This window comes from Anopheles coluzzii, chromosome X, assembly GCF_943734685.1.
Source record: "Anopheles coluzzii chromosome X, AcolN3, whole genome shotgun sequence".
Lineage (NCBI taxonomy): Eukaryota > Metazoa > Arthropoda > Insecta > Diptera > Culicidae > Anopheles > Anopheles coluzzii.
Window position 1 is genome coordinate 11,034,383 of NC_064669.1, and position 23,450 is coordinate 11,057,832.

At 50.6% G+C, this 23,450-nt stretch overlaps 6 protein-coding genes across 9 annotated transcripts in view; 5 read left to right on the forward strand and 1 right to left on the reverse strand.

Annotated features, from left to right (window-relative positions):
• The window catches only part of LOC120960949 (alpha-2Db adrenergic receptor), a 195,928-nt gene that overhangs the window by 153,059 nt on the left and 19,419 nt on the right, over positions 1-23,450 (forward strand). The window lies entirely within an intron of this gene.
• Positions 11,858-13,135, reverse strand: LOC120960955 (uncharacterized). Its single transcript, XM_040384455.2, has one exon. It carries the CDS (start codon positions 13,097-13,099, stop codon positions 11,921-11,923), a length of 1,179 nt encoding a protein of 392 aa, XP_040240389.2. The 5' UTR covers positions 13,100-13,135; the 3' UTR covers positions 11,858-11,920.
• LOC120960950 (uncharacterized) lies at positions 13,178-14,775 on the forward strand. Its single transcript, XM_040384451.2, has one exon. The coding sequence runs from the start codon at positions 13,178-13,180 to the stop codon at positions 14,633-14,635; it is 1,458 nt and encodes a 485-aa protein (XP_040240385.2). The 3' UTR covers positions 14,636-14,775.
• LOC120960951 (uncharacterized) lies at positions 14,918-16,339 on the forward strand. Its single transcript, XM_040384452.2, has one exon. It carries the CDS (start codon positions 14,933-14,935, stop codon positions 16,226-16,228), a length of 1,296 nt encoding a protein of 431 aa, XP_040240386.2. The 5' UTR covers positions 14,918-14,932; the 3' UTR covers positions 16,229-16,339.
• Positions 16,656-18,001, forward strand: LOC120960953 (uncharacterized). Its single transcript, XM_040384453.2, has one exon. The coding sequence runs from the start codon at positions 16,664-16,666 to the stop codon at positions 17,954-17,956; it is 1,293 nt and encodes a 430-aa protein (XP_040240387.2). The 5' UTR covers positions 16,656-16,663; the 3' UTR covers positions 17,957-18,001.
• LOC120960954 (uncharacterized) lies at positions 19,960-22,911 on the forward strand. The gene has a single exon (XM_040384454.2). The coding sequence runs from the start codon at positions 20,263-20,265 to the stop codon at positions 21,466-21,468; it is 1,206 nt and encodes a 401-aa protein (XP_040240388.2). The 5' UTR covers positions 19,960-20,262; the 3' UTR covers positions 21,469-22,911.

Here is a 23,450-nt window from a genome sequence, read left to right on the forward strand (position 1 = left end):
ATTTTGCACCACTGAACTTTTGCTAAACACAACAGCAAAAAACCAAATCGTCCTAATTATCACAGTAAAAAAGCTTTGCCATATTGTTTGTTATGCGATTTTATTTGCCTCCGTATTTTTAAGTGTAAGCTCAACGATTAAATTAGCCCAAAAGTGAACAGAATTCTCTACCACAACAGTCGAAACAATTTTATTTAAAAAAAATATTTCCATAAACTAATGGATCGTATTTGAATATTCTGTGTCAACTACTGATTGCTGCAAAATGATAATTAAAGGTGTATGTTGTTAGTGGCACAACGCTCAACAAAATATCTCTCCAACACCCTTAAAGCATGCAAGCATCTTTACAAAAAGAGCAGGCTCACTTTACGCAGCCGGAAATCTCCCATCAGTCTTGCTGGTATGGTTCTGGCCGCGACCCAATGCGCCTGCCTTTTAACGAGAAGTCAATCCGGCTGGCCACCTACGAGGAGCGAACTTCATCAGCAACACACATCGGGCAGGGGAAGCAGTGGCGCGAAAGTTAGAGTAAAATGATGAAAATGAATGAAGCGATGAAATCAATCACTTCCCATTCGCCCATTTGCCCTCAAGCTCGACAGCCCGATCTCGCCCGCTTTGCGCCCGCTCCTTTTATCCCACCGAGGAACGGGTCGCAATCTCGGCGCACCTCGGAGGGAAAAGTTTTGTGCACCAAACCCGCCCGCCCGGCCGCCTCCTTCAGCCGCGATGACAGGGCGGGCTAATTCCACGGTCGAAAGCGGCCCGGCCCAGGTACGGGAGCAGTAAATATGAGCCGAAGAAAGCGCAAAAGCGGAAAACGCGCAACAACAACAAAAAAAAAAAAAAAAGAGTGCGAAAGTCCCACAGCGAATGGTCACATCATGAGGAAACATTAATTGAATAAATCTACCAACTGAAGCGCTGGCTTAGTTGCGCGAGATTGGTAAAGTTTTGTACGCCCGTAGAGAGGAGGAAGCGAGAAAAAATCACTCCGTCACCAGATCAGGTGCGTGAAATGAAGCGGACGGCAGCAAAGGAAGGGGTGTGGTGGTTGGGGAAGGAGAGTAGGGGAGGCCGCGAAACAGGCGCACGCGACGGCACGCGGTAAGTGAGCAAAGAACTTTCTTAAATCCTGCCCTCACCCGACACCCGCGCTGCTCTGGCTAGGGACCGTGGGTTAAGCTGCCTGGCAGACAGGACCCTACTGTGCTCTCTCTCTCTCTCTTTTTTTTCTCTCTCTCTCTCTATCTCTTTCTGATTGTCTACGTGTGTCTGTGTTACTTGGTCGTCCTCGCGGACTCTTACATATGCCCATTACCGTTTGGGATTTCCGGGACAAGGAAGAGCGCGCGAAGATTGACAGAATCCAATTATTTTGCCTCTTTGCCGTAAGAGAAATGACATTACTGCTGGATGATAGCAAGAACGAACAGCATAAACCCAAGCACATACACAGCTGGTTCCCCGTTCGCATCCCCTGCACCATCCTGTGTACTATCAGAGAAATAGAGAGGAAGAGAGAAAGCGAGAACGAGAGAGATAAACTTAAGTCTCACCTTCCCAGATCATTTCCTGGTCGTTTTTTTTCTCTTTCTCTCTTTTCATACTTTCTCCTCGGGAAACGCGACCGGTCTAGTCTTACAGTACGTGCGCGCCGTCACCTCATGATCATAATGATAATAAAAATAATAATGTAATCAGCTTACACGACCGGCACACATTGCTCACAATGTGACCCATTATCCGTCGGCCACGCCAACGGCACCGTTGTAAAGCATAGTGCCCCGTTGCGGGTTGCGAATCGGGCATTATTTCGTTTTCCGTTGCCCCGTACATTCCCCCCCCCCCCCCTCCATACGTTTCCCTTTCCGTGCTTTCGTTGCCCTTAAACGTACTACTTCACTGTGCGCGGCGAAAAATGGACGCGCGAATGTAACTTGTCACGCCGCGGCAAGCCATTTTTTTCCACGGCCATAGCTCTTGCGTGCCCCCGAGGTCTGTAAGCATATACGGCAAGCATCAATAACCTCGCCCTGCACATCAGCGCCATCTGGTCAGAGCTGGGCGTATAAATTATTCATTACCCTGCTTTCCGATGCACGCGCAACACACAGCACAGCACAACTACCAGCAAACAACCAAAACAACCGCTCGCCCGCCCGACAACGGTCTAGTCGGTGAAGGTGTGGGTTTGCTTTCTGACAGAAGGATTGTTCGTTCTCGCTCCATCTTCGCAATGTTTCAGCCGCCCCGCAGTGGCGAAGACGCCCCGGCAAGGGCGCTGTTTTTGTAGCTGTCTTTCTTTCACTTCCTGGAGCAGGCCGCCGTCGTTCGCAAAAACGTTCGCAACCTCATCCGGGTAATGATAACGGATTCGGTGCCAGGAATCGCTGTTATTTTTTTAAGATGGAGTTATTTTTCAACGCACCTTTCGCACGGTGCTGGTGGTTCACTGAACAGCTCCGTACGGGAGTAACTAATGGGAGGAACTAGCACCGGCACATGTCTTCTCAAAAATGCTTAGAATAATAGCACTTTGCCCCCTGTTTTGTGTCTACCAGGAAAATGTTTTGTAAAATACGTCACGTCAGCTAGCGTACGTCAGTACGTTGTTTCTTGCCATATTCTAGATAATATGTCCGTGAAGAATACGTCCTTGCGCTGGGTACTGGAACAATGCTATCTATTTACTATAGAAATGCTGGTTTGGTGAAAAGTTAAAGATCCTGCAAAAACTTGTTGGGTTATATGCCATGCCAAACTAATTCGTAGTTATCTCCCGATTTGAGTTCAATTTGTCTGATTTGCTGCCTCATCTTGATCTACTGAAATCTTGGTTGATTATCAATTTGATAACCTTTTTCATTCTGTCAAAATTTCAGACATTTCGTTGACATTTTAGCAGATAATACCAGCAGTGTGCTCTCTAGAGCGCACCCTCAACTCCAATCCGACTCTGGATTGGATTGTTAGTCCGATTCTGACACCGGTAAAATGAGAACCGAGATAGTGGGCCCGGATTTAGAGTCTTGCAGAGTCGTTTGAAGTGGTCCAAAGTCGTCCGGAGTCACCCAAAGCCGGTCAGAGTCATCTGGAATCATCCGGAATCGTCCGGAGTCGTCCATAATTGTCCAGAGTTGGAGTCGTCCAGAGTTGGCTGGTGTCAGCCAGTGTCACAGTCGTCCAGAGTTGGAGCCGTCCGAAGTCATCGGGTGTCGGAGTGATCTGAAGTCGTCCAGAGTCGTCCGGAGTCTGAGTCGACCGGAGTCACCCGGAGTAAAAGTCGTTCAGTGTCAGAGTCGTCCGGAGTCATCCGGATTTTAGCCAGAGTCAGAGGGAGTCGGCCGGAGGCATTTCATTTCGTGATGTTTTTCCTTCTTTCGCCTTGCGCTTGCACTCAGGTCTTTCTTTCTAGGGATCAACTCAACAACATCGACTCAGACTCCGAACGACTCCAGACGACTCTAGGCGACTCTTGGCGACTCTGGACGACTCCGGGCGACTACGACTCCACCAACTCCGAACGACTCTGAACTCGAACGACTCAGACTCTGGACCACTCCGTGTGACTCCAGCCGATTCCGGGCGACTTCAACTTAGGACGACTTTGGACGACTCTGGACGATTCCGAACAACTCCAGACGACTCCGACCTACTCTGGCCGACTTCATACAACTCCAGAGAACTCCGGACCTACCTTCCAAACTCAGTACCGAAATTTTCGGAATCGGATCAGAGCTGACTCCGATTTTTGCATACTTAACCTATAACTAGTTCCTAAGCAAATGCTTACGACTAGCTTAGGACACGAAGAACTCTCGAAACCCGTGTTCTACGTTTAAAGGTATTATTTACTTTAGCTAGTTAATAACCAAACTGACTCCAACGACTGCCAATTTACGAACAAAAAGAAAACCAGTTCTGCTGATCTGTAAGCACACTTCATTGCAAAAAAAAACTAAAATCTTCCACGAGCCTACTGCGTTTCTCGCTCAATTTACTACTAAGACAAGCTCAGCAAAACTCCAACCGTCAGCCCAATAGACTCGCGAGAATAAAACGAAACGCTTCCACAACACATTCGTTACTCCCTCCGCGCCCCATGGATTAAGAAAGCCTACTCAATTATGCTGCCGAAAAAAAGCTTGTTTTTTCGTCGTTGTTGTTTTTTTTTTCGTGCTCAGGCCCATCCCAACCAACTCCTGTTGCCAAAAACGAATGCGAAAGCAAAAGCGCTCCCCGATGGAGGGCTGGTTTTATGCATTTCAATCTAAAAAAAACTTGCTTCCTGTGTGATAAAGGCTACATTAAATACAGTGACACACACACATACACGCACGGATTTTCGCTGAAGCTTCAGCACACCGAGCTCGTGCTGATGATAATCATATTAAGCTGGTGCGAAAAGAAGAGTACGAACTATGAAGGGGGGGGGGGGGGGGAATAGAGAGAAGTGCAAATAGAAGCAAACCAGAGCGGAAACCGAAATCTAACACCGGTACCAAACGCCTAGTCCTAGCCCCCACCCAGCCTCGTAACATTGGCATCTTTACTCGCCCATAGCCCTGAGCAGGCCCGGTGGAGCTTACAGGCGGACCACCGTAAGTGCCCTTCCGGTTCTGGTTCACCTTTGCGCGCTCAATTTATTTTCCTTATCTCGCCATACACTGTTGTGCGTATGTGTTTCAATTTGTCCGAATTGCTTCAGTAATCCGGTGAGTCAAGAGTGCGACTGGTTTTTGTGATACTTTCTCGCTTTCGCTCTTTTGAATCCCGGTCTCGATCGTAAAGGTGGTACCGCCGTACCGGGAGCAGCAATGTATCTAGCGGCTGGGGGGGGTCATAAATGGGTCGCACTGATAAGTCACGCAGCAGCAGCAGCAGCACTGCCCTCTGCTAACATGCGGACGATGGCGTCTATTGCCCACCAGACGACCCGCTTCTTAGCACTACTGCGGCACGGTATTGGCTTTGTGCATTTGCCAGAATCATCCACTGCTCCGGCCGTTAATCAACTGGTAACAAGATAATTTTTGTCACACCAGTTACCTTCGGCCACCAGCTCGCACCCCCGGGCATCGACAGCAGCGCCCCTAAAGTAATGCAATCTGCATGACAAATTTGCACGATAAAGGTTATCGTTATTAGGCAGTTTGCTATCGTTTAAGAGTGGCGTTGAAAACAACATTTTTGTTAATGTTTTGTAGCAATTATTCAAACTGGGATGTTTTTTTTGCATTATTCGTACCATTTTTCTCTCCTTCCACCTTTGAGTGGTGAAACATTTATTTCGATTTATTTCACTTAAAAAAAAACAACCACCTCAAGACACCCCAATCGTTCGATGTGCAGGTAAAAAAACAGTGGACCAAACGGATGGGGATGGAAAATTAATTGCGAAACATTGTTCATAATACTTCGCAGCATCGGTGCAGACTGGCTCTGTTTCTGTTTTTGCCCTCCCTTCTCCTTCCTCTTTCTTTAATCTTTCTCTCGCTCTCTCCCCATCACACACACACTCTCGCTGTCTTTTTCCTGTATCGTGTCACACAGTGTATTCAAACAATTGGTCTTTGTCGCTGCAAATTGCACCGGATCGAAACGAAAAAAAAACACACACACCGAGAACGTGAGGAAACGTGTGCAGTGGGAAGCAATGGTCGTCATCCTCCACCCCCCATTCGTACGTGTTCCTGCATTTGTCCTTGGGAAATGGAGGCGGATCTCTGTACACGACGAAGTGCTAACGAACACGAACGTTTGGAGCGTAAACTTTAACACAATAGTAATTACTTTTATGTCTGCGCGCGCTCCCTCTCTCTCTCACTCTCTATCTCTCTCTCTCTGTGTTTCTCTTCCCAGCAAGCCTGCATCCTGCAGGCAAGGCCACTTTGCTTTCTTGGTTCGGACATGCGTTTTTTTTTATTCGCCTTCCTTTGTTTCACCCTTTTCCAAATCCCCTTTTGCCCGGACGACGGCCGATGCAAACTATGCAACAGGGGAAGAAGAAGAACAAGAAGAAGCAAGCGGCAACGTTTGTGCAAAAAAAAAACCCCGTAGCTTGCCAGTCTCGGCTCGAGAATGCCGAGAATGCATAAAAATTCCATTCAACACTGCCTCGCAACGTGCCGGCTGGCTTGGCTGAACGGCTAGACCGAGGCGGACCGAGAAGAATAGAATAGCTTCCCGTGCCCGTGTGCGGTACCGTACGGGTGTTTGTGATTTCCTCTCCTTTTCTGCTCTGCCCCTTCGCTTCGCTTCCACTGAAATGATACGAAAAAATGGCAGCACAAAAGTTCAAAAAAACTAAAAAAAAATAACACACCCAACAGACATAGGGATGGGCGAAGGGAACGCCGCCGGCCCGGAGAAGCTGCCAGCGGCAAATGTGGAAAGAAGCAACAACCAACAACCAACAACAGCAACAAAAACAACACAGAAAGACTACAACCATCCATAATGGACATTACTGTTTTCAACGAATTTTGCTTACCGCCAGCCTATCCGCGCACTCGGCACGGCGCGGTTGCCAGTTTTTACACGGTGTGCATCCGCATTTCCGGCGTGCATCTGCATTTCCGGGCGTCGTATGTGTGTGGTTTTTTGTGCTTCACATACTTCATTTCTCGCGTTTTTCGCCTGTGCTTGTCAAGCTGGGGGCAGGCACTGGTGGGGGAGCGAACTCGCATTAATCTTTTTCATCTGGTCGCTTGGCGTGTGGATGCGTTCGCGACAGAAACGCGTCGAGTAGAGTCTGGCTGGGCCCTGCCCTGGTTTCTGTGCCGTGTGGCAATTTTTATTTTGTTTTTGTGTTGCTGTACTGTTTGGTTTAATTTTTTTCTTTTTTTTTCACAATATGCTAGATAAACATACGGCTTGCGAATTTAGCAATGTTTGTGTTGTTTGTGGGATGTGTTTTTCTTGCCCGGCGAGCGTGGAAAAGGGAAGCGTAATCTGTAAATGATCGTACAATCTGATTATCTACCGTTCGGATGCAGCAGTATGGACCGAGCAGCTGTTCGTTTAGCTGTAATAGCTACGTCGTCTCAGGGATTCGGATGCTGTGTGTAGGTGCTATAAAGCGCCTGAAGGCATGCAATAATTTGGTTTATTTATTTTTGGTATTTTTTTTTACACGTTATTATGGAAGTCACTTACTTTTGGCTGTGAAAGTGTAATGCTCGTCACATCGTCGTGTTTTGCGAGCATTATTCTCACTAACTATCTCAAAAGCATCTTACGCGCTAGATTGCCAGCTCCCCTGTTTCTAATCGTTGCTTAGGTGAATTTTGCCTTGTTTTCTCGATTGTTGTTTATGTGTCTCTCTGCACGTTGAATTTGGAGCAATGCAATAAAAATAATCCAATTAACCATGTTCAGAAGACCTTAAGTGTAAAGTAATAAATGATTTAAAGGCGTATTTTCCTCTTACAATCGAGCCGTCTCGACGTCGAGTTGATGAATTTTGTGTGTTCATTTGTATGGAAAAGTTCACTTTGGAGTTCATTTTCTCGACTCGAATCGATTCGAGTTCAAAATAAAACAAGCCTGAATGTCTGGTGATACGTATCCGTAGTAGGATGCGTCTGATTAACGAAATATCAATCAATTAGACGATCAACCACGCAATCAGATAAGAAATACAAAGAAATGAAAATAAGAATAAAGTTTAAAAAAAACTTTTTAAGGCACTAAAAATACCTTTATAACGTGAGGTTTGATTAATTACTCACATTTACCATTATAATTAAAATTTTAATGAAATGAGCTATGAAATTGTTATCACGTGTTTGAAGCATTGTTTTTTAAATGCATTAATAACGTGCTTTTCAACTGTTTTTAGTTTTATTTTTAATTCAGTAGGAACGGTCGAAAAAGGCCGTATTGCTTATTGTTTGGTTGGGTGGAGCTCCAATACAATCATTACATTGGTGAGTTTCAACCGTTTTACACCGTTTCCGAGCACCAATTCCGCGCCCAACTCATTCAACTGTAAATAAACATTTGATCCCTAAGAAGTGAAACCCCTAAATTGATCCGTTTGCGCCATGGATTTAGCCTTTGTTAGTGAATTCATTTACAAAATCAGATTGAATTAATTTGCCAATAATTGATCCCGATCAATGTCAAAATTAACAATTGACTTTTAAAATATTACAAACGCAATTAAAATGAAACTCCAAACAATTAAATTTCAACGAAATGAACATCAAAGAAGCGAACCCGTGTAATTTAAACGTACGTGAATATTGCGAAAAGCAAATGTTTAGTTGCAATTGACCAATGTTCAGAAAGGCATCAGAATTTCAGTTGGCAAATGTCAAATGTTTACTTACTGTTGAAAAATGTTCCAAAGCATCTCAGCATTGTTTACTTGCGCTCGAAAACGGTGTATTAGAAATGTTGCAAAAACGAAACGTGTTACTTCGTCATACTTTCTGGAGCAATGCGAATACGTGTAAACACCTTAATTTGGTGCAAACTGCACATCAATTGCTGTACATTTATTCACCACAGCTCTGTCGAACAAAACTAAGGTTGGTCGAAACGCCTACAGCGCGGCTTAAATTGCAATTTCAAAAGCATACTTTAAGGCACCAAATTAGTGGAGAGCACATTTTTACACAATAGCAGCCTCTTAAATTAATGAAATGAGCATAGCATTTTTACCAATTATTAGTGCTTCCAGAGTATGTCCTCTTTTTCTATCTGCTTCCTTTTGAAATCTGCCGTGAAAAACACACCCGCACGCGGGGAAGTATTCTTCAAAATTCAATAAAAATTCATACACATTGACTGCTGGCAGCGTCCTCACGGACGACGACGATGACGACGACAACGACGACGATGACGACGGGTCTTATCTATCGCTCACCGGGCAGCCTTTAATTTGAGCCGTGCCGTGCTGCGAAACCAGGTTCCCCCGAGGCTCTCAGCTCAAGTCTGTTTACCCGTGTGCTCGCCACGGTTTGTTTGTCCATAAAATTTTACGCCACAGAGGATGCGAAATGAATTTCAATACTGGGTGTGGAACCCGGGGAGAGGAGTTTCACAAACGCCTGCGAGCTGGGGGCAGCATAGGAAGCAGGAAAGACGCCTTCCGCTGCGTTCAATGTACCAGGTACGAGCAAGAAAAGATGGGGGAAAGAAAGAGAGAGAGAGTGAGAGAGGTAGATAGATGGCGGACACCTTAAAAGTCTTACTCCACCTTCTAGACTAATGCTGGCAAAAACTGGAAACTACCGGACGATCGAAAACAAGCCTTTGCATCGGCCGTGCTCGTTTGGGATCATTTTAATTATCACTCATTCTGTGTGCGTGTGTTTTATGGGAATTGCTAAAAGCGTGTGTGTGTGTGTATGTTTGTGTGTGAAAGAAAGAAAGAGTCACCGAGTACGCTGGTTCGCAGCGAGGCGTCGATAATTAACTTCTCCGTTGCGCTGGCGGTCTTGCAGATGCGAGGGAGGCCGGTTGTCCGAAAAATGGCCCCGGCATAGTCACTCTTAATGGAAACCTTTTCTTGGTGACGGTGCCATAAGCATCATCCCATCATGAGTCTCAGGTGACTGATAGCTGATAAGGCCCGCCCGGGCTCGGTTGTACGCCCCAAAACAAACTGCGGCAGCTACGTCTTCTGCGGAATGGTCGCGCCAGGACGCACCGTGCGTCGACACGGTGGCAAAATGTCGGTAATTTTCTCGCCTCGAGCACACTGATGAAGCCTCATCAAACCATGCTTCAAGGTAATCAGGGGTATGCGATCGGAACGGCCGGGCAGGGCGTCGGTAGGGCGAAAGGAAACAAAAGAGCATCCGCAAACAACCGACCCGAACCGCCGCCGCCGCCGCCAGCGACTGTTGACTTTTCCATCTCGGGCCGCCTTTAACATTTAAGCCAACAGCTTGGGACTGCAGAGAGCACCTTCAATGGGTCTCATTTTTAGCACGCACACAGTCGCACACACGCACGCGCGCAGGTGTGCCTGCGGGGCGGAGAGAATCGAAAATGGCAAGCCGTCTGATGCGGGCGTCTTTTCCATTTCGGGTTTGCATCCGAAACATGCTAAAATTATGCTGGATGTAGTCGCCATCGAGGAACTAGACACAGAGCAACCGCGCACCGGTGCCTATCTTTAAACGCAGACTGGAAACGGTACTGCCAAACACCCGGCCACCGGATCTGCATTTAATGAGACCGGCCACCGGACAACAGCACACTCAACAAAGAAGCCAGGCTACTAGCCAAACGCTGCAAACGCGAACCCGCTTCGAGCCTTCTCGCCCAATCGTAAATCGAATTTGGTTCCACGCTTGATGTAGCGCCGTTAAGCTAGACTACCCGCATCGCACGGCGCGTCGCACGGTCCGCTGTTTTAGCTCGGGAAAGCTTTAGTTTGGAGAATGAGTGTGATTTTAATTAAATTTTGCCATTCAATCGATCGTGCTCCCGCTCGAGTACGGTGTGGAAAGAGTGTGGCCAGGCACGGTACGAAAAGGGGGGGAAACAGCATTCAGCAGCATCAAATAAATGCCAACTCATGCCACTCGATGATGAAAGGGGGAAGCGAACGAACGTTCGGCGGCTTAATCTTTCTGTATAGACACACACGCACATATACGGGGTGGACCCAGTGGGACGTCGTCAATAAAGAAGCTATTAAGCAGCGGCACAATAAGCTGTCTGTGTCATACTGGTTGCAGACATTCATTAGTATTGTTTTGCAGGCACCGGTGCAGTTTTCTCGCAGCTACTCACAACATCTCTGGATGGCCGAATTATCTTAAAGCTATGGAGTGTTGGTTGGAAGGCAGGTTCGCCTAGCATTATCCGGAGCCGTTTGGAATCGTCTGAAGCCGTCAGAAGTGGCCCGGAGTCGCCAGGGTTCTTTGTCATACGTAGTCATCCGGAGTTGTTAGGAGTCATCTAGAGTCGTCCAGAGTTGTTCAGAGTCTGATCTGACCTCTGCAAATTGGAGTCGTCCAGAGTCGGTGTCGCCTGGAGTTGTCCGAAGTCACTGGGAATTTTTCGGAGAAGGTCTAAAGTCGTTCGGAGTCTTCCGTAGACTTCCCAGAGTCGTTGGATGCGACCCAGGCTATTTGTTAGTCCGACTTCGGAAAAGTTTTAGTCTGTACTATATATACATATGCATAATTATAGCAAGTAACTAGGTGTTAGTGATATCAGTGAAAAGCACTCATGGTTGAACCACGTAGCAGAGTCGTCCGAAGTGCAAGTAACTCGGAGTCGTCTAAAGTCGTCCGGAGTCGACTAAAGTCGTCCGAAATCCGAAGTCGTCCGAAGTCGTCCGTAGTCGAACCCGTATACACCTTCGGACGACACCGACCCAGGTCTACTTTAACTTCAGTCGACTCTGGACAACTCTGACTTCCGAAGACTCCGACCAACTCCAGACTACTTCAGACGACTTCAGACGACTTCAGACGACTTCAGACGACTCCAGACAACTTGAGACGACTCCTAACGACTCCCACTCCCGATGAAGCCATCGACTTCGGGCGACACTGGACTACTCCGGACAACTCTAGCCAACTCAGAACAACTCCAGACAACGCTGACCGACTCCGACTCTGGACGACTTCGGACGACTCCAACTCCGGACAACTTCGGGCGACTTCTTGCGACTCCGGGCTACTCCGGACGACTCCAGTCGACTCATGACGACCCCGGACGACTCCGTACGACTCCTGATGACTCATGACGACTCCGACTCCGAACGGAACTAGTGATTCTGTTTTTGCCCGACTAAGAATCGGACTAACAATAGCTGGAATTAGATCGCAGTCTTGGGCACGCTGTAGAGAGCACGCCACAAAGTAACAACACAAGCCTGTTGCATGTCCATGGCGAGATATTACCGTCAATGATCCGTTTTATTCACTGCAGCTGCCGGCACCTACAAACCCTTAAACAACTTGTACAGCGCTTCGTAATCCGGGAAGCCACGCTGGTACTTAAACTGCTCGAACAGCTTCTTGACATCGTCGAGCGCTTGGCGCACCGCGGCATCCGCCTGCCCGACCGTTGCCTCCACGCGGCCCGTCTCGTGCGCCAGCCGGATCAGATACACGTCGTTGTTCTGCTCGCCCTGATGCTGCAGCAGCGTCTCCAGCAGGGCCCGCAGCGCCCGAACGCGCTGCACACCCACCGGCAGTGCGTTCGGGAAGCTTACCATCCGATCCAGTCCTTCCGCTGACCACTGCTGCTTGAGCGCCTCGTACAGCGGCTCCTCGACGCGCGCAAAGTACTCCGGATAGTCGCGCGCGAACTCGACCACCTCGTGGAACGTGCCTGCCTGCAGCTCCGCCAGCCAGCGCTCCACCACCTTGCCCTCGTACTGGGCGTGGTCGGGCTTGTACCGGTCCTCCAGATGGCGCACATCGGTCGAGAAGATCACGGCCGGGAAGCGGCCATCCTGCCCGTTCGATTTGAGCAGCTCCGCCAGCTGCTTGTACACAGCGACCCGCTCGTCCGCGCCCGGCACCAGCCGAACGAACTTGAGCATGCGGGCCACCATGCGCCCGTCGGCACCGTGCGTTTGGTAGCTTTCCTTCACCATCTCCGCGAGCGAGGCGTTCACCAGCATCGAGTGCAGTACCAGCGCGCGCTGCACACGGTCCGACTCCATGCTGGTCAGCATCAGCTCGTGCTGCAGCTGGGCACCGTACTGCCAGGCCTGCTCGATCAGGTGGCGCTGCTCGCCTACCATCTCCTGCAGGTTGGGCAGATCGTGCTGCAGCGACACCTGGAGCACATTGACGCGGGCGCTCACCTCGCTCAGGTAGGCGGGCAGCTTTTCGTAGATGGCGTTCACCTTGGCGGTCCGCTCGTCGTGCGCTTCCTGGCAGCGCTGCTTGAGCTCGCGGTAGGCCTGCTCGTGCTCGGACACGACGCAGGCGGCCAGCTTTGTCGACCCGTTGCACTCCTTTTCGTTCCAGGTGGTGGACGCTTTCAGCAGTGCGCCGTAGTGCTGCCCACACGCTTCCAGCTTGTCGGACGATTCGGGCAGCCCCCGCGAGTGCACAATCGAGAGCGTCAGGGCACAGGCGGCGAGGGTTGCGATCAATGGTGTCATTGTTGGGCTGCTAAAAACGCTTACCGCGTCGATACTTCCGGATTGTGAGGCGTGCTGGGGGTTTTATACGTCGCTGCGATGCTGCAACAGGCTCAGTGTCAGCAGCAGGGTTACAAATGGTTTGTTTGGCAAGCTGAGGCGGTCCAGCTAGCAACAAAACCCCGTCCTGTCAGTGTGCTCAAAATTAATCGCTTCCCCATCCATCACGCCATCCCGGGGGAGCGCGCACAGAAAAACATTTGCCCGAGGCAAACGTGTTCCTGCATCGGGAGCCCCGGGGGGCTTATAAGAGCGCTACGGGTGTACCGGCAAGCCACAATAGTTGCCGGAATGGGTTCAGTCGCTGTTAGACTGTGGACGGTTTTGCTGCTGCTCACCACGGCAGCCAGCGGGCAGCAAACGCCTGAGCAAAGTGCCTGCGTGTCCCATGCGGGAGCGATCCTGACCGCACCGCTCATCCACTGCCACCCGCTAAAGGCGTGCGACGGAGAGGCCATCTTGAAGCCCTACCTCGCCCTCTACCAGCAGTGCCGCATTAATGCGTCCGAGCGCGCCAACCTGCGCGATAACTTCCTGTTCCGCCTGAACCACTGGCACGACGATCATCCCTTTCTGCTCGAAACGGTCGCGAAGGCGTACGAGCCGTTCAAGGCCGCGCTGGAGTCGGAGCAGGATGCGCATCGAAGCCTTAGGCTGGTGCCCGAGCTGCAGCGAAAGCAGCTCATCTACAGCATCGAGGCGGGCCGGCTCGAGGACGCCCACATCCTGCACATGACGCTCAAGGGCCAGTGGAAGCCGGACCAAATCGTGTCGGCCATCCAGGACGGCTACCACGTCAACCCGACGATCATGGAGCATCTGCTCGAGTTCGTCCGCGCCATCCCGGTGCGTAAGGAGCGGGCCGCCTACTACAAAGCGATCGGGCCGGTCATTCGCAACTTCAAGCTGACCCTGACGTACGTGACGCTCCTGTTCGCGGGCGATGCGACCGGCGTGTTTGACACGCGAAAGGATCGCGACGACTACATCTCGCAACCGCTCACCGTGTTCGTGCACATGCTGCGCTGGCAGCTGGCGAACCTCGAGTTCGAGTTCCACCTGTCGCTGGCGGAGCGCTTCCCCCGCTACTACTCGCTGCACATCGAGCAAATCTTCTTCTTTGCGCCCCCGCACTGGCAGAAGGCGGAGAAGCGCCGGCTGTTCGAGATCGCGAGCCTGTTCAAGGCGAAGGGGCACCGGTTTGCGGCGATCGAGCAGCTGCTGAAGTGGGCGCACCAGTACGCACCGACGCGCGGTGGCAAAGCCCACCTGGAGGAAATACTGCCCACGCTGGCGCTCGAAACGGAGAAGCTGCGGCGCACGGTCGAGCAGACGGGCAAGAGCTCAGCGGAGCTGGTGCGGCTCAAGAAGCTGGAGGAAAAGTTCGTAAGCAAAAAGGATCGCTGGAACACGAACACCTACCGCACGTACCTGCACATGATCAAGACGAAGGGTAAGTTCGGCCAGCATAGGATGGAAATGGAGCGCAAGGGTTAAATAGCGGGAATGGCACATGCGAGGCGATGGATGAAATACAAGTCGTTCGGTGAGCGGAGTCACCAAGCAAGCATAACTTTCGTGCGTACAATGTGTATGATCACTGATGACAAAGCGCTTGGGTGGGGCGCTTGCTGCTGAAGCGTGGCTGACAAATGGGGGGGGGGGGGGCTTGAACAAATATTTGCGCACACGATAATGCTCTTGTTTGCCATGCGCTGACGGAAGACAAATCGCTGCAAGCGACGGCTCAAACCTGCTCAAACCAGGGAAGGTTTGCATAAGGTTCACTTATAAATGAGCGTTCGTGGCTACTCGGGCGTTCAAGTCATCTCGAGCAGGAAGCACCGCAGCATGTCACGTTTGCCCACTGTACTGTTGCTCTTAGCGAGCGCCGCAGTCCTCGCGGCTGGCGGCCAGAAAGCAACCGAAGACCCGTTCGCGGACGAAACCGACCAGTGCCAGATCAGCGTTAGTGCCGAGACGATGAAATCCCTCCACGGCGGGTCGATGCAGCCCGACGGCACGTGCGACAACCTGTGGGAAAGCTTTCTATCCCAGTTTCACCAAGTCCGGGAAAACCTGACCGCGTGCCAGGAGCGGGCAGCCGCCGGACCAGCGCCCGATCCTTCCAGCCAGTTCTGTCAGCAGCTGCTGGACGATGCGCAGCGGCAGATGGAGCAGGAGCATCGCCAGTACGCCGCCACCCTGGAGGAGCAGCTGCACGCAGCGCAGCAGGAAACCCAGCAGGAGCAGGAGATGAAGAAGGCGCTGCAGAAGCAGCTCGACGCGCTCACCGACTCCCGCAACGCGCTGTACATCGATCTGCTGCTAGCGAACATTGCGATCGGCGAAACGAAGCAAGCCCTCTCGTACTACAACCTGATGCCCGCCAGCATGCCCATCGACAAGCTGCACGAGCAGATCGTGCGCTTCGTCTACCGGGTGACGATCTACCAGGACCAGCGGCTGCTAAACCTGATGCGGTTCGTGCGCGACATTCCCAGCGTCGAGGAGCGGCGCTCGCTGTACCAGCTGGCGCAGCGCGAAGTGCAGAAGCGCCCGAGCCAGCGGGACGGGTACGTGGCGGCCGTGTATGCGCTGAGCGTGCGCGAAGATCTGCCCGTCTACCAGGCCAACCGGCAGCTGTACGACGACCTTGTCCGGCAGTCCGAGACCCGCCTCAAGGAGCAGGTGGCGAACGGTAACTTCAAGCAGGCGGCCGAGTTGGCCGCCCGCCAGCCGCAGCACTTCCGGCAGCTGCAAACCAGCCTCGCCACGATCGAGCTGAAGCACTGGCCCAAGTTCGACCGGTTCGTACCGTACGCTAACGCGCTGCCCCAGCCAGCCCAGCGGCTGGAGGTGCTGCGTGTGCTGCTGAGCCAGATCGGCGACCGGGATAAGAAGACTTCCCACAAATATCTGGTAAAGGCGGCACGGCAGTTTGACATTTGCGAGCAGTTTATCGGCCGGGGCAAGGTGGACCAGGCGGTCAAGAAGCAGCTGGAGGAACTGCGCGGGAAGTTTGCAACGTTTGCGAAGGGCAAGAACTACCAGCACTATCTGAGCGAGTCGCGCAAGTCGTCCGGCTAGGCGTCGGCGACGGTCTAAAAGTGATTCAAAGCCCCGTAGGCGAGGAACCCCCGTACGTGTCGTGTAGCGCAAACCCTTCACCATCAAAGCACAGTGAAATAAAGCAAGAATAAAAATAAAAAAAAAAAACAATTGTAATCGAAATATTGAGCAACAGCAAAGCAAAGCCTTTCCTTTGGATCATCCGCAATCGGCACGTTGCGAGTTGGGCGGCAGCGTTGCTTGTGCAATCGCTGGACCCATGCTGGACAAACAGATGAGCACACTGGCCTTCCCAGTCAGCTAATATTGACACTTCATTCGAGCTGGACCATTAATCACGGCGTCTGTTTGCCTTTGGGCCAAGTATAACTAGCACCACGCACCGAACAGACGGGCTCTAGTTTTGTTTCTCTTGCTGTGAGCGACAGTTAATAAAATTAAAAAAACAAACCTATGGATCACAGCAGAGTGTGGTGCTGTCTGCTTACCTTCATCGCAATGGCCGTGCTGTGTAGCGCATCCAGTGCAGCATGCACGCTCCAGGTCCCCGAAACCATGATAACACGCCTGCTGCAAGCGGATCAGCCCGCCGGCGGCTGCGCAGCTGCTTGGGATAGTCTACTGTCTCGGCTGGAGCAAATGCACCACAATCTTACGGGCTGCAGCGAGCGCGAAACGACGAACCCGGCACCACCCGATGATACCCGCACCAGCGCCCCCTGTCAGCTGCTGCTGGACGAGCTGCAACGGAAAGGGAATCAAACCCTGCTCCAGCTCGACAAAGAAATGGCCAGCAAGGCACTGTACGAGCGCATCGAGCTGGCCAAGGTGGCGCAGGACCAGGACCGCATCCAACAAGCGATCGAAACGATGCGCACCGAGCAGCGAAACCACCGGCAGCAGCTGCTACTCCTCTACCTCGATGCGGCGGACCTACGACGAGCCCTGCACCAGTATCAGCTGCTCGTCGCGCAGGGCGATCGCCACCTTCCCCAGCAGATAGTGAAGTTCGTGTACGCCGCCCCACGGCACGAGAACCGCCGGCTCGAGAACCTGCTCGACCTGGTGCGGCAGCTGCCGGCGCGCCAGGACCAGCGCACCCTGTACCAGCTGCTGCAGCCGGAAATTATGAAGCGCCCCACGCAGAACCAGAGCACCCTCGCCATGCTGACAGCGCTCGAGATGGGCCAGGTCGTGGAGGGGAACGGCGAGCTGAAAAAGCAGCAGGACGCCATGTACCAGCTGGTGCTGAAGCGCTGGATGTTTCTGCGCCTCGCCGGCCAGTATCGCGAGATAGTGCAGTTTGCCACGAAGCACCCGCGCCTGTTCGAGCAGATCGGGGCGAAGATCGCCACGATTCATCCGAAGTACTGGTGGAAGTTTAGCTTCACCCAGTTCGTGACGTACCCGAACCTGCTGCCGCTGCCCGAGCAGCGGCTGGAAGCGTTCCGCACCATCATGAAGCAGCTGAAGCAGCGCAATGGGAAGTTTTTCGCCGACCATCTGGCGAAGCTGGCGCCCCAGATCGAGCGCTGCGAGCAGTTTCTGCGGCAGCAGAAGAAGGAGCTGGAGTGGAAGGACGAGCTGGTGAAGCTGAAGGGACAGTTTGCCGACTTTGACCGGCGCAAGGACTACGCGTACTATCTGAAAAACTCCAAGGCGCTCATTAAGAAGTATGCAGACGCTGCGAAGCAAAACAAAAACCGACAGCCCGGGCGCCGCGGAGGTCTTGCCGGGCGCCGCTAATGAGGCTAATAATGTCCAGTCGAATAAATGCAATTGTGTGCAGGAGTTTTTCTGTGTGTTTGCTGTTTTGTTTTCCAGTCACATGTGTATGTTGACATTCGTTCAAATCTATTTTGTGACGAATTTTCCTGCAAACATTACCCCATAATATGAAGCTGCCATTCTGCGTTCCTGTTACTCATTTGTATCTTCTTGTGAATCATGTTTACGCAACAACTTGCACATCAGTTGCGGCTTGCAAAACATTATTTAAACTGCATTTCAATGAGACGCCGCACCTGTTCAAAGCTTTGCCATTCAATTGTTTGCTTTGCGCATGCTCATTCCGCTCAAACCGTCTCGCTTCTCACGTTGGTTGCAACACCCTCAGCCCGTGATTTGCGTACAAGGTGCGATCCATCAGCGATGGTTCGTTTTACGATTCATATAAATCCCCTTCTAGTAAAACTAGAAGAAGTATGCAATGGTCAAGAAGATTTAGTGTACGCGTACGCAGATGAAATTTCGATTATATCAAGAAGTTATAGGAAAATTGAAGTCATAAAATAAATATTTATAGAATTGGGACTAGATTCTGGCGCAAAACTCAACCAAAATAAATTGAGATCAATTGATGTAGGGTATATTTCAACTAGAAATAGAATGAGTGTAGACTGGCTAGATAATAGAGAGAGGATAAAAATACTTGGAATATTTTTCTCAAATTCATTAAGATAAACTATAACGCTAAATTGAGAAGTAACCTCACACAAATTTGCGCAGATAATTTGGAGTTACATGGCAAGAGATCTGAATATTTTTCAAAACACATATTTAACTTCGAAATTATACTATGTTCGTTCAGTTCAATCGATAAGCAAAAAACACTGAACGTACATTAACATTAACATTAACATTAACTAATCAATAACGACCTGCTAATTTCTGTTGACAAGTGTACGTCAATGTCGTTCTTTTGAATAGCTACTCCGATAAGTATCAGGGACACAACTACCGCGGTGCAATACAGTCTGGGATGTAGGAGTCACCCTGGATCGCAAACTAGATTTCCGACAACATTACTGTGATATTTTAGACAAAGCTAACAAAATGCTAGGATTTATTCGTTGACAATCAAGAGCGCTCAATGACCCGCACGGCTTGTTAACTCTGTATAAGTCCTATGTTCGTTCCATCCTCGAGTTTAGTTCTACAGTTTGGTGTCCGTTCTCTAGTGTACGATCCAATAGGATTGAGGCTGTCCAATAGAAAGTTACTCGTATTGTCTTGCACTTCACTCCGTGGCGTAATGTAACCCCTCGTCCATCGTATCATACTCGTTGTTTGTTGTTTGGTCTGGACACACTTGCTAGGAGACGTGATAATGCCCAATGTACGTTCATGTCCAAACTTATTGTCGGTGAGATATATTCGCCAGAACTATTGGCTTGAGCCAATATAAATGTTCCGTAACTACAGACTAATAAGAACTGACCTTACAAGACGTGCATACAGCGAGAACGACCCTATGACTGCGGTGGCTTTATTTGACTGGCACCAACCTACAAGATTCTGTTGATCCGTCCTGACATTGTACACTGCGTTTAACCTGCTCTTTGCGATAGTTATTTAAGTTCTAGTTTTAATTCAGTAATAAGGTTGCTTGTTTGGCCAATCACTTAAATACAATAAACAATTAAACAATTAAACAATCCACCCAATATACCAGATATTCCACCATTCTATCCATGCTTAAAAATAATAAGATTATAAATGGAATATCTATCAACAGCCGTAATCCAAAAACCAACAGCAAACTGGATATTCAAAGCAATTGTTAGGTCTTGTTAGTAGTCCACAAATAATTAGAAAATACAATAACATAAAAAATACAATAATAGAAAAACTAATGAAACCAGACAATAGAATAAATCAGGACGAAGGGGGAAAATTGGTGAGGTTATTCAGCAATTACATTATAGGTATAATGAAATGTGAAATTCACCCGCAGGCAAGAAAACAAGCAAATGAAGCAAATTTAGGTTAAAACGATTTACTAGGCTACATTGAAGTGAATTTTATAATAAAACTGGAACTAATTGTTTTTATTATTAACAAATGAGACGCCTCACCTGTTCAAAGCTTTACCATTCAATTGTTTGCTTTGTGCATGCTCATTGAGCTCAAACCGTCCCTCTTCCCACGTTGGTTGCAACATCCCCAGTCACTGATTTGCTATAAAACATCAGCGAACGGCGCTGATTGACACCACACCACAACCTGCAGTGTAGTGAACGGCACAGTTGCTCGCTTAAGAAGCTTTCAACATGAGGTTGCTTGTCTTGACTATCTGGATCGGCTGCGTAGCTAGCACCTTCGGCGAGCAGTGCGTGATTCAGCTGGTTCGGGGTATGGTAACGCGGCTTCTGGGCCCGCACCAAGCCGCGCTATCTTGCGACAATCTGTGGTCCAATCTGCTGCTGAGCTTTAACTTCACGCGGCAAGACCTGGTAGCCTGCCAGGACGGGGAGCTGCTGGTGCACCCACCCGAGCCGTACTTTTCCGACTGTCAGCAGCGGCTCGATAGTGCCAAGCGGGACGCCGAAGCTGACAGGCGTGCGTTCACCGCGGAGATGCAGAAGAAGATACAGGTGAACCAGTGGGAAGCGGATAGGTACGTACAAGAATCGGACACAATCCGGAACCAGCTTACGCGCCTCAGGGACGAGCTGCGGTCAACCTACCGCTCACTCGTGCTCATGAGCGTGCAGGGCGGTGCTAGCAAGCAGGCGCTCAAGTACTACCACTACTATCTGGAGGGCCAGCCGCCGGGCCAGCTGCTGAGCTCCATCATCGCAGCCGTGTACAGCGTGCCGGAGCACGCGCACGAGCGGTTCGAGTACCTGCTCGACTTTGCCCGCAAGGTGCCAGGGAACAGTGTGCGGCTGGCGTTCTACCACCAGATCACCGCGGAGCTGCGACGGCATCCCGAGCAGCGCGACAGCTACCTTGCGATGATCGCGGCCCTCGACCTGGGCAAGCTGGCCTTCCTCAGCCAAAATGCCGATGCGCGCCAGCTGTACCTCGGCCTGTTCAACCCTGCGCTTAAGCGCCTGCAGGCGGCTGTCATCGCGGGCAGCTACGATGAGATAGTAACGTTCGCCACCGCCTATCCGGACCACTTCGAGCAGATTGCGAACCAGCTCTCGACGCTGGAGAGCGAAGCCTGGAACCAGGCGAACTTTGAGCGCCTGCTGCTGTACCCGAACCGGCTGCCGCTCGCCAAACAGCGGCTAGAGGCGTTCCGGATGATGCTGCTGCAGATCAATCAACGCAACAAGCACGATTTTGCGCCACGGTTGACCAGAGTGGCAAAGGAGCTGGACAAATGCGAGTCGTTTGTGAAGAGCGGTAGCAAAACCCAGCAGTCCGATCTGGAGAAGCTCGTCGCGGTGAAGCGCATGTTTGCGACCCGCGATGCCAACAGAGACTATGACCATTATCTGCAGGAATCGAAAAAAATAATAGAATAGCATGGTCGGCCATGTTTGTATATCCTAACACAAGCCCATAAGCAATTCCCACTGCACAATACACGCTACACACTACAGGGGTTCAATAAATATTCACATACTGCAACGTCGCTTTTGCGATTACGCTCAATCTGTTACTCGTGAAGTACGGGTTGCCTACCATTCAGGCGCTCCACCTTTGCCACATTCGCGATGCTCTGTTGCCCTTCGCCTGAGCATTGTCTGATTGTATTAATTTTATTGTTTTTATTTCTGGGCCTGTCCGTTTTAATACTTTCACTCTCTTTCTATTACCCTTGATGCACACACACACAGAGAAGGCTTCCCGTCCCGGAAAGCCTCCAGTATGCCGGGCCGGCCAGCCACACGCCGCCCACCCGGTATCATTATTGTTTGCCAATTGCCGGGCTGTCGTCATTTCTTTCTATCGGTGAAACGTTCACTCAACTTTGGCACATTCTTCTACGGACTTCCTTCATCCTTCCTGCTCCAACTGCCACTCCTCAACCGGGCAACACACTTGGCGGCATTTTGGAAGGGCCCAACAAAAAAGGGATTGTGGTAATTTATTGCGATTTGAAATTAATTTATGTCATCGGTGATATTACTTCTCCCTCCAGCCGCTTCCCCCCTCTCCAACCCTCTTCCGGGTGCCAACATTGTCTAGTCGCAATACGGCTTCCTACACACGCACACACACACACACACACACACACACACACACACACACACACACACACACACACACACAGGCAACAAGAAACGTTCTACTGATTTTATACCGCCACAAAGCCAGAACCAGCGCAGGCCAGTCCCAGAAGAGTTTGTGGATGCTTCAGATGGTAAGATGGCAAAATACACACTCACACATACACACATACACACACACACATCCACACGCTATGGTAGCTCAGTGAAATCGTAACGGACGCGATTGTGTCGTACAGGAAATTGGTTCATTCGGTGAAAATGAGCAGAATCTTGATTCCGATCCGGACAGCTCCGGCAACGAGTATTTCGTGGGTATACTTCTTCTTCTTCTTCTTCTTTTTTGCCTGTCCCACAAAGAAGAGAGTCTCAACCCAGTCCATTTCCAACGCAATCTGTTTTTCCGTCCGTATCCCCTGCTCACTCGCACACTCACTCAAAGGGAGATCGATAATCGGCCATTAAACTTTAAGCAAACCATTCGGGCCGGCGTTGGTCCGTCCGCACCATAAGGAAGTGAGCTACGGGGAAAGGTAATAAATCTTCGATTTGCAGGCTTTTCCTCTTCCGCATTTCTGGGCACTTCTCAAATGTAACCGAAAACACCGGGACCGGGGGCGACCCGTTTTATCCGCGCCGGATCGGGGACGCTGGACCAGTGGATTTCTTCGTCCGGGTTGGGCCGGCCTCTCCTCCTGCGGCACACCGCACGCAGCGGCTCCCCCCCCCCCCCCCCCCCCCGCAAACATTGGAGGACAAATTTATGATTCTGAGCTGCTCAGCCCATCGCCGCTCGTGCCGTACCAAAACAGCCAGAACCAATCGGTAAGCCATCGGCCGCTTTCGTTGTCCGCCAGACGATCGATTCAGACGCCCCCGCTAATCCCCCCCCCCCGGCCAATGGGCCTGTGCGAACATTGATTGCCTTTTAACATATTGAATACAGCACGTTGGGACTGGAGCTGACTTCGTTTTTCTTTTTTCTTTTGCTGGTTGCCACTGTTGGTGAAAGCAACTTCGACTAACGACATTTGGCGATTCAATAAAAACGATACTATAACTTTTCTTTCGTACCCCCTTCCCCCGATCACACCCCCGCGCCTGTGCAGAATCGGCTGGAAATCTTAATCCGTCTGTGTGCACACTACACTACGGGCCCGGGCAGGAGTGTGCCAGAGAGGGGGGAGCTCACTATCGGTGTGGTTGATTAAACACGGACGAAAATCGATTGATTCTTCAAGTTTGGCCTGATGCGAAGGGATGCTAATACCCGG

Excerpts from the sequence above, each read along its gene's own strand:
- LOC120960951 (XM_040384452.2), top strand. The coding sequence starts at position 14,933 with ATGAGCGTTCGTGGCTACTCGGGCGTTCAAGTCATCTCGAGCAGGAAG.
- LOC120960953 (XM_040384453.2), top strand. The coding sequence starts at position 16,664 with ATGGATCACAGCAGAGTGTGGTGCTGTCTGCTTACCTTCATCGCAATG.
- LOC120960954 (XM_040384454.2), top strand. The coding sequence starts at position 20,263 with ATGAGGTTGCTTGTCTTGACTATCTGGATCGGCTGCGTAGCTAGCACC.
- LOC120960955 (XM_040384455.2), bottom strand. The coding sequence starts at position 13,099 with ATGACACCATTGATCGCAACCCTCGCCGCCTGTGCCCTGACGCTCTCG.
- LOC120960950 (XM_040384451.2), top strand. The coding sequence starts at position 13,178 with ATGCTGCAACAGGCTCAGTGTCAGCAGCAGGGTTACAAATGGTTTGTT.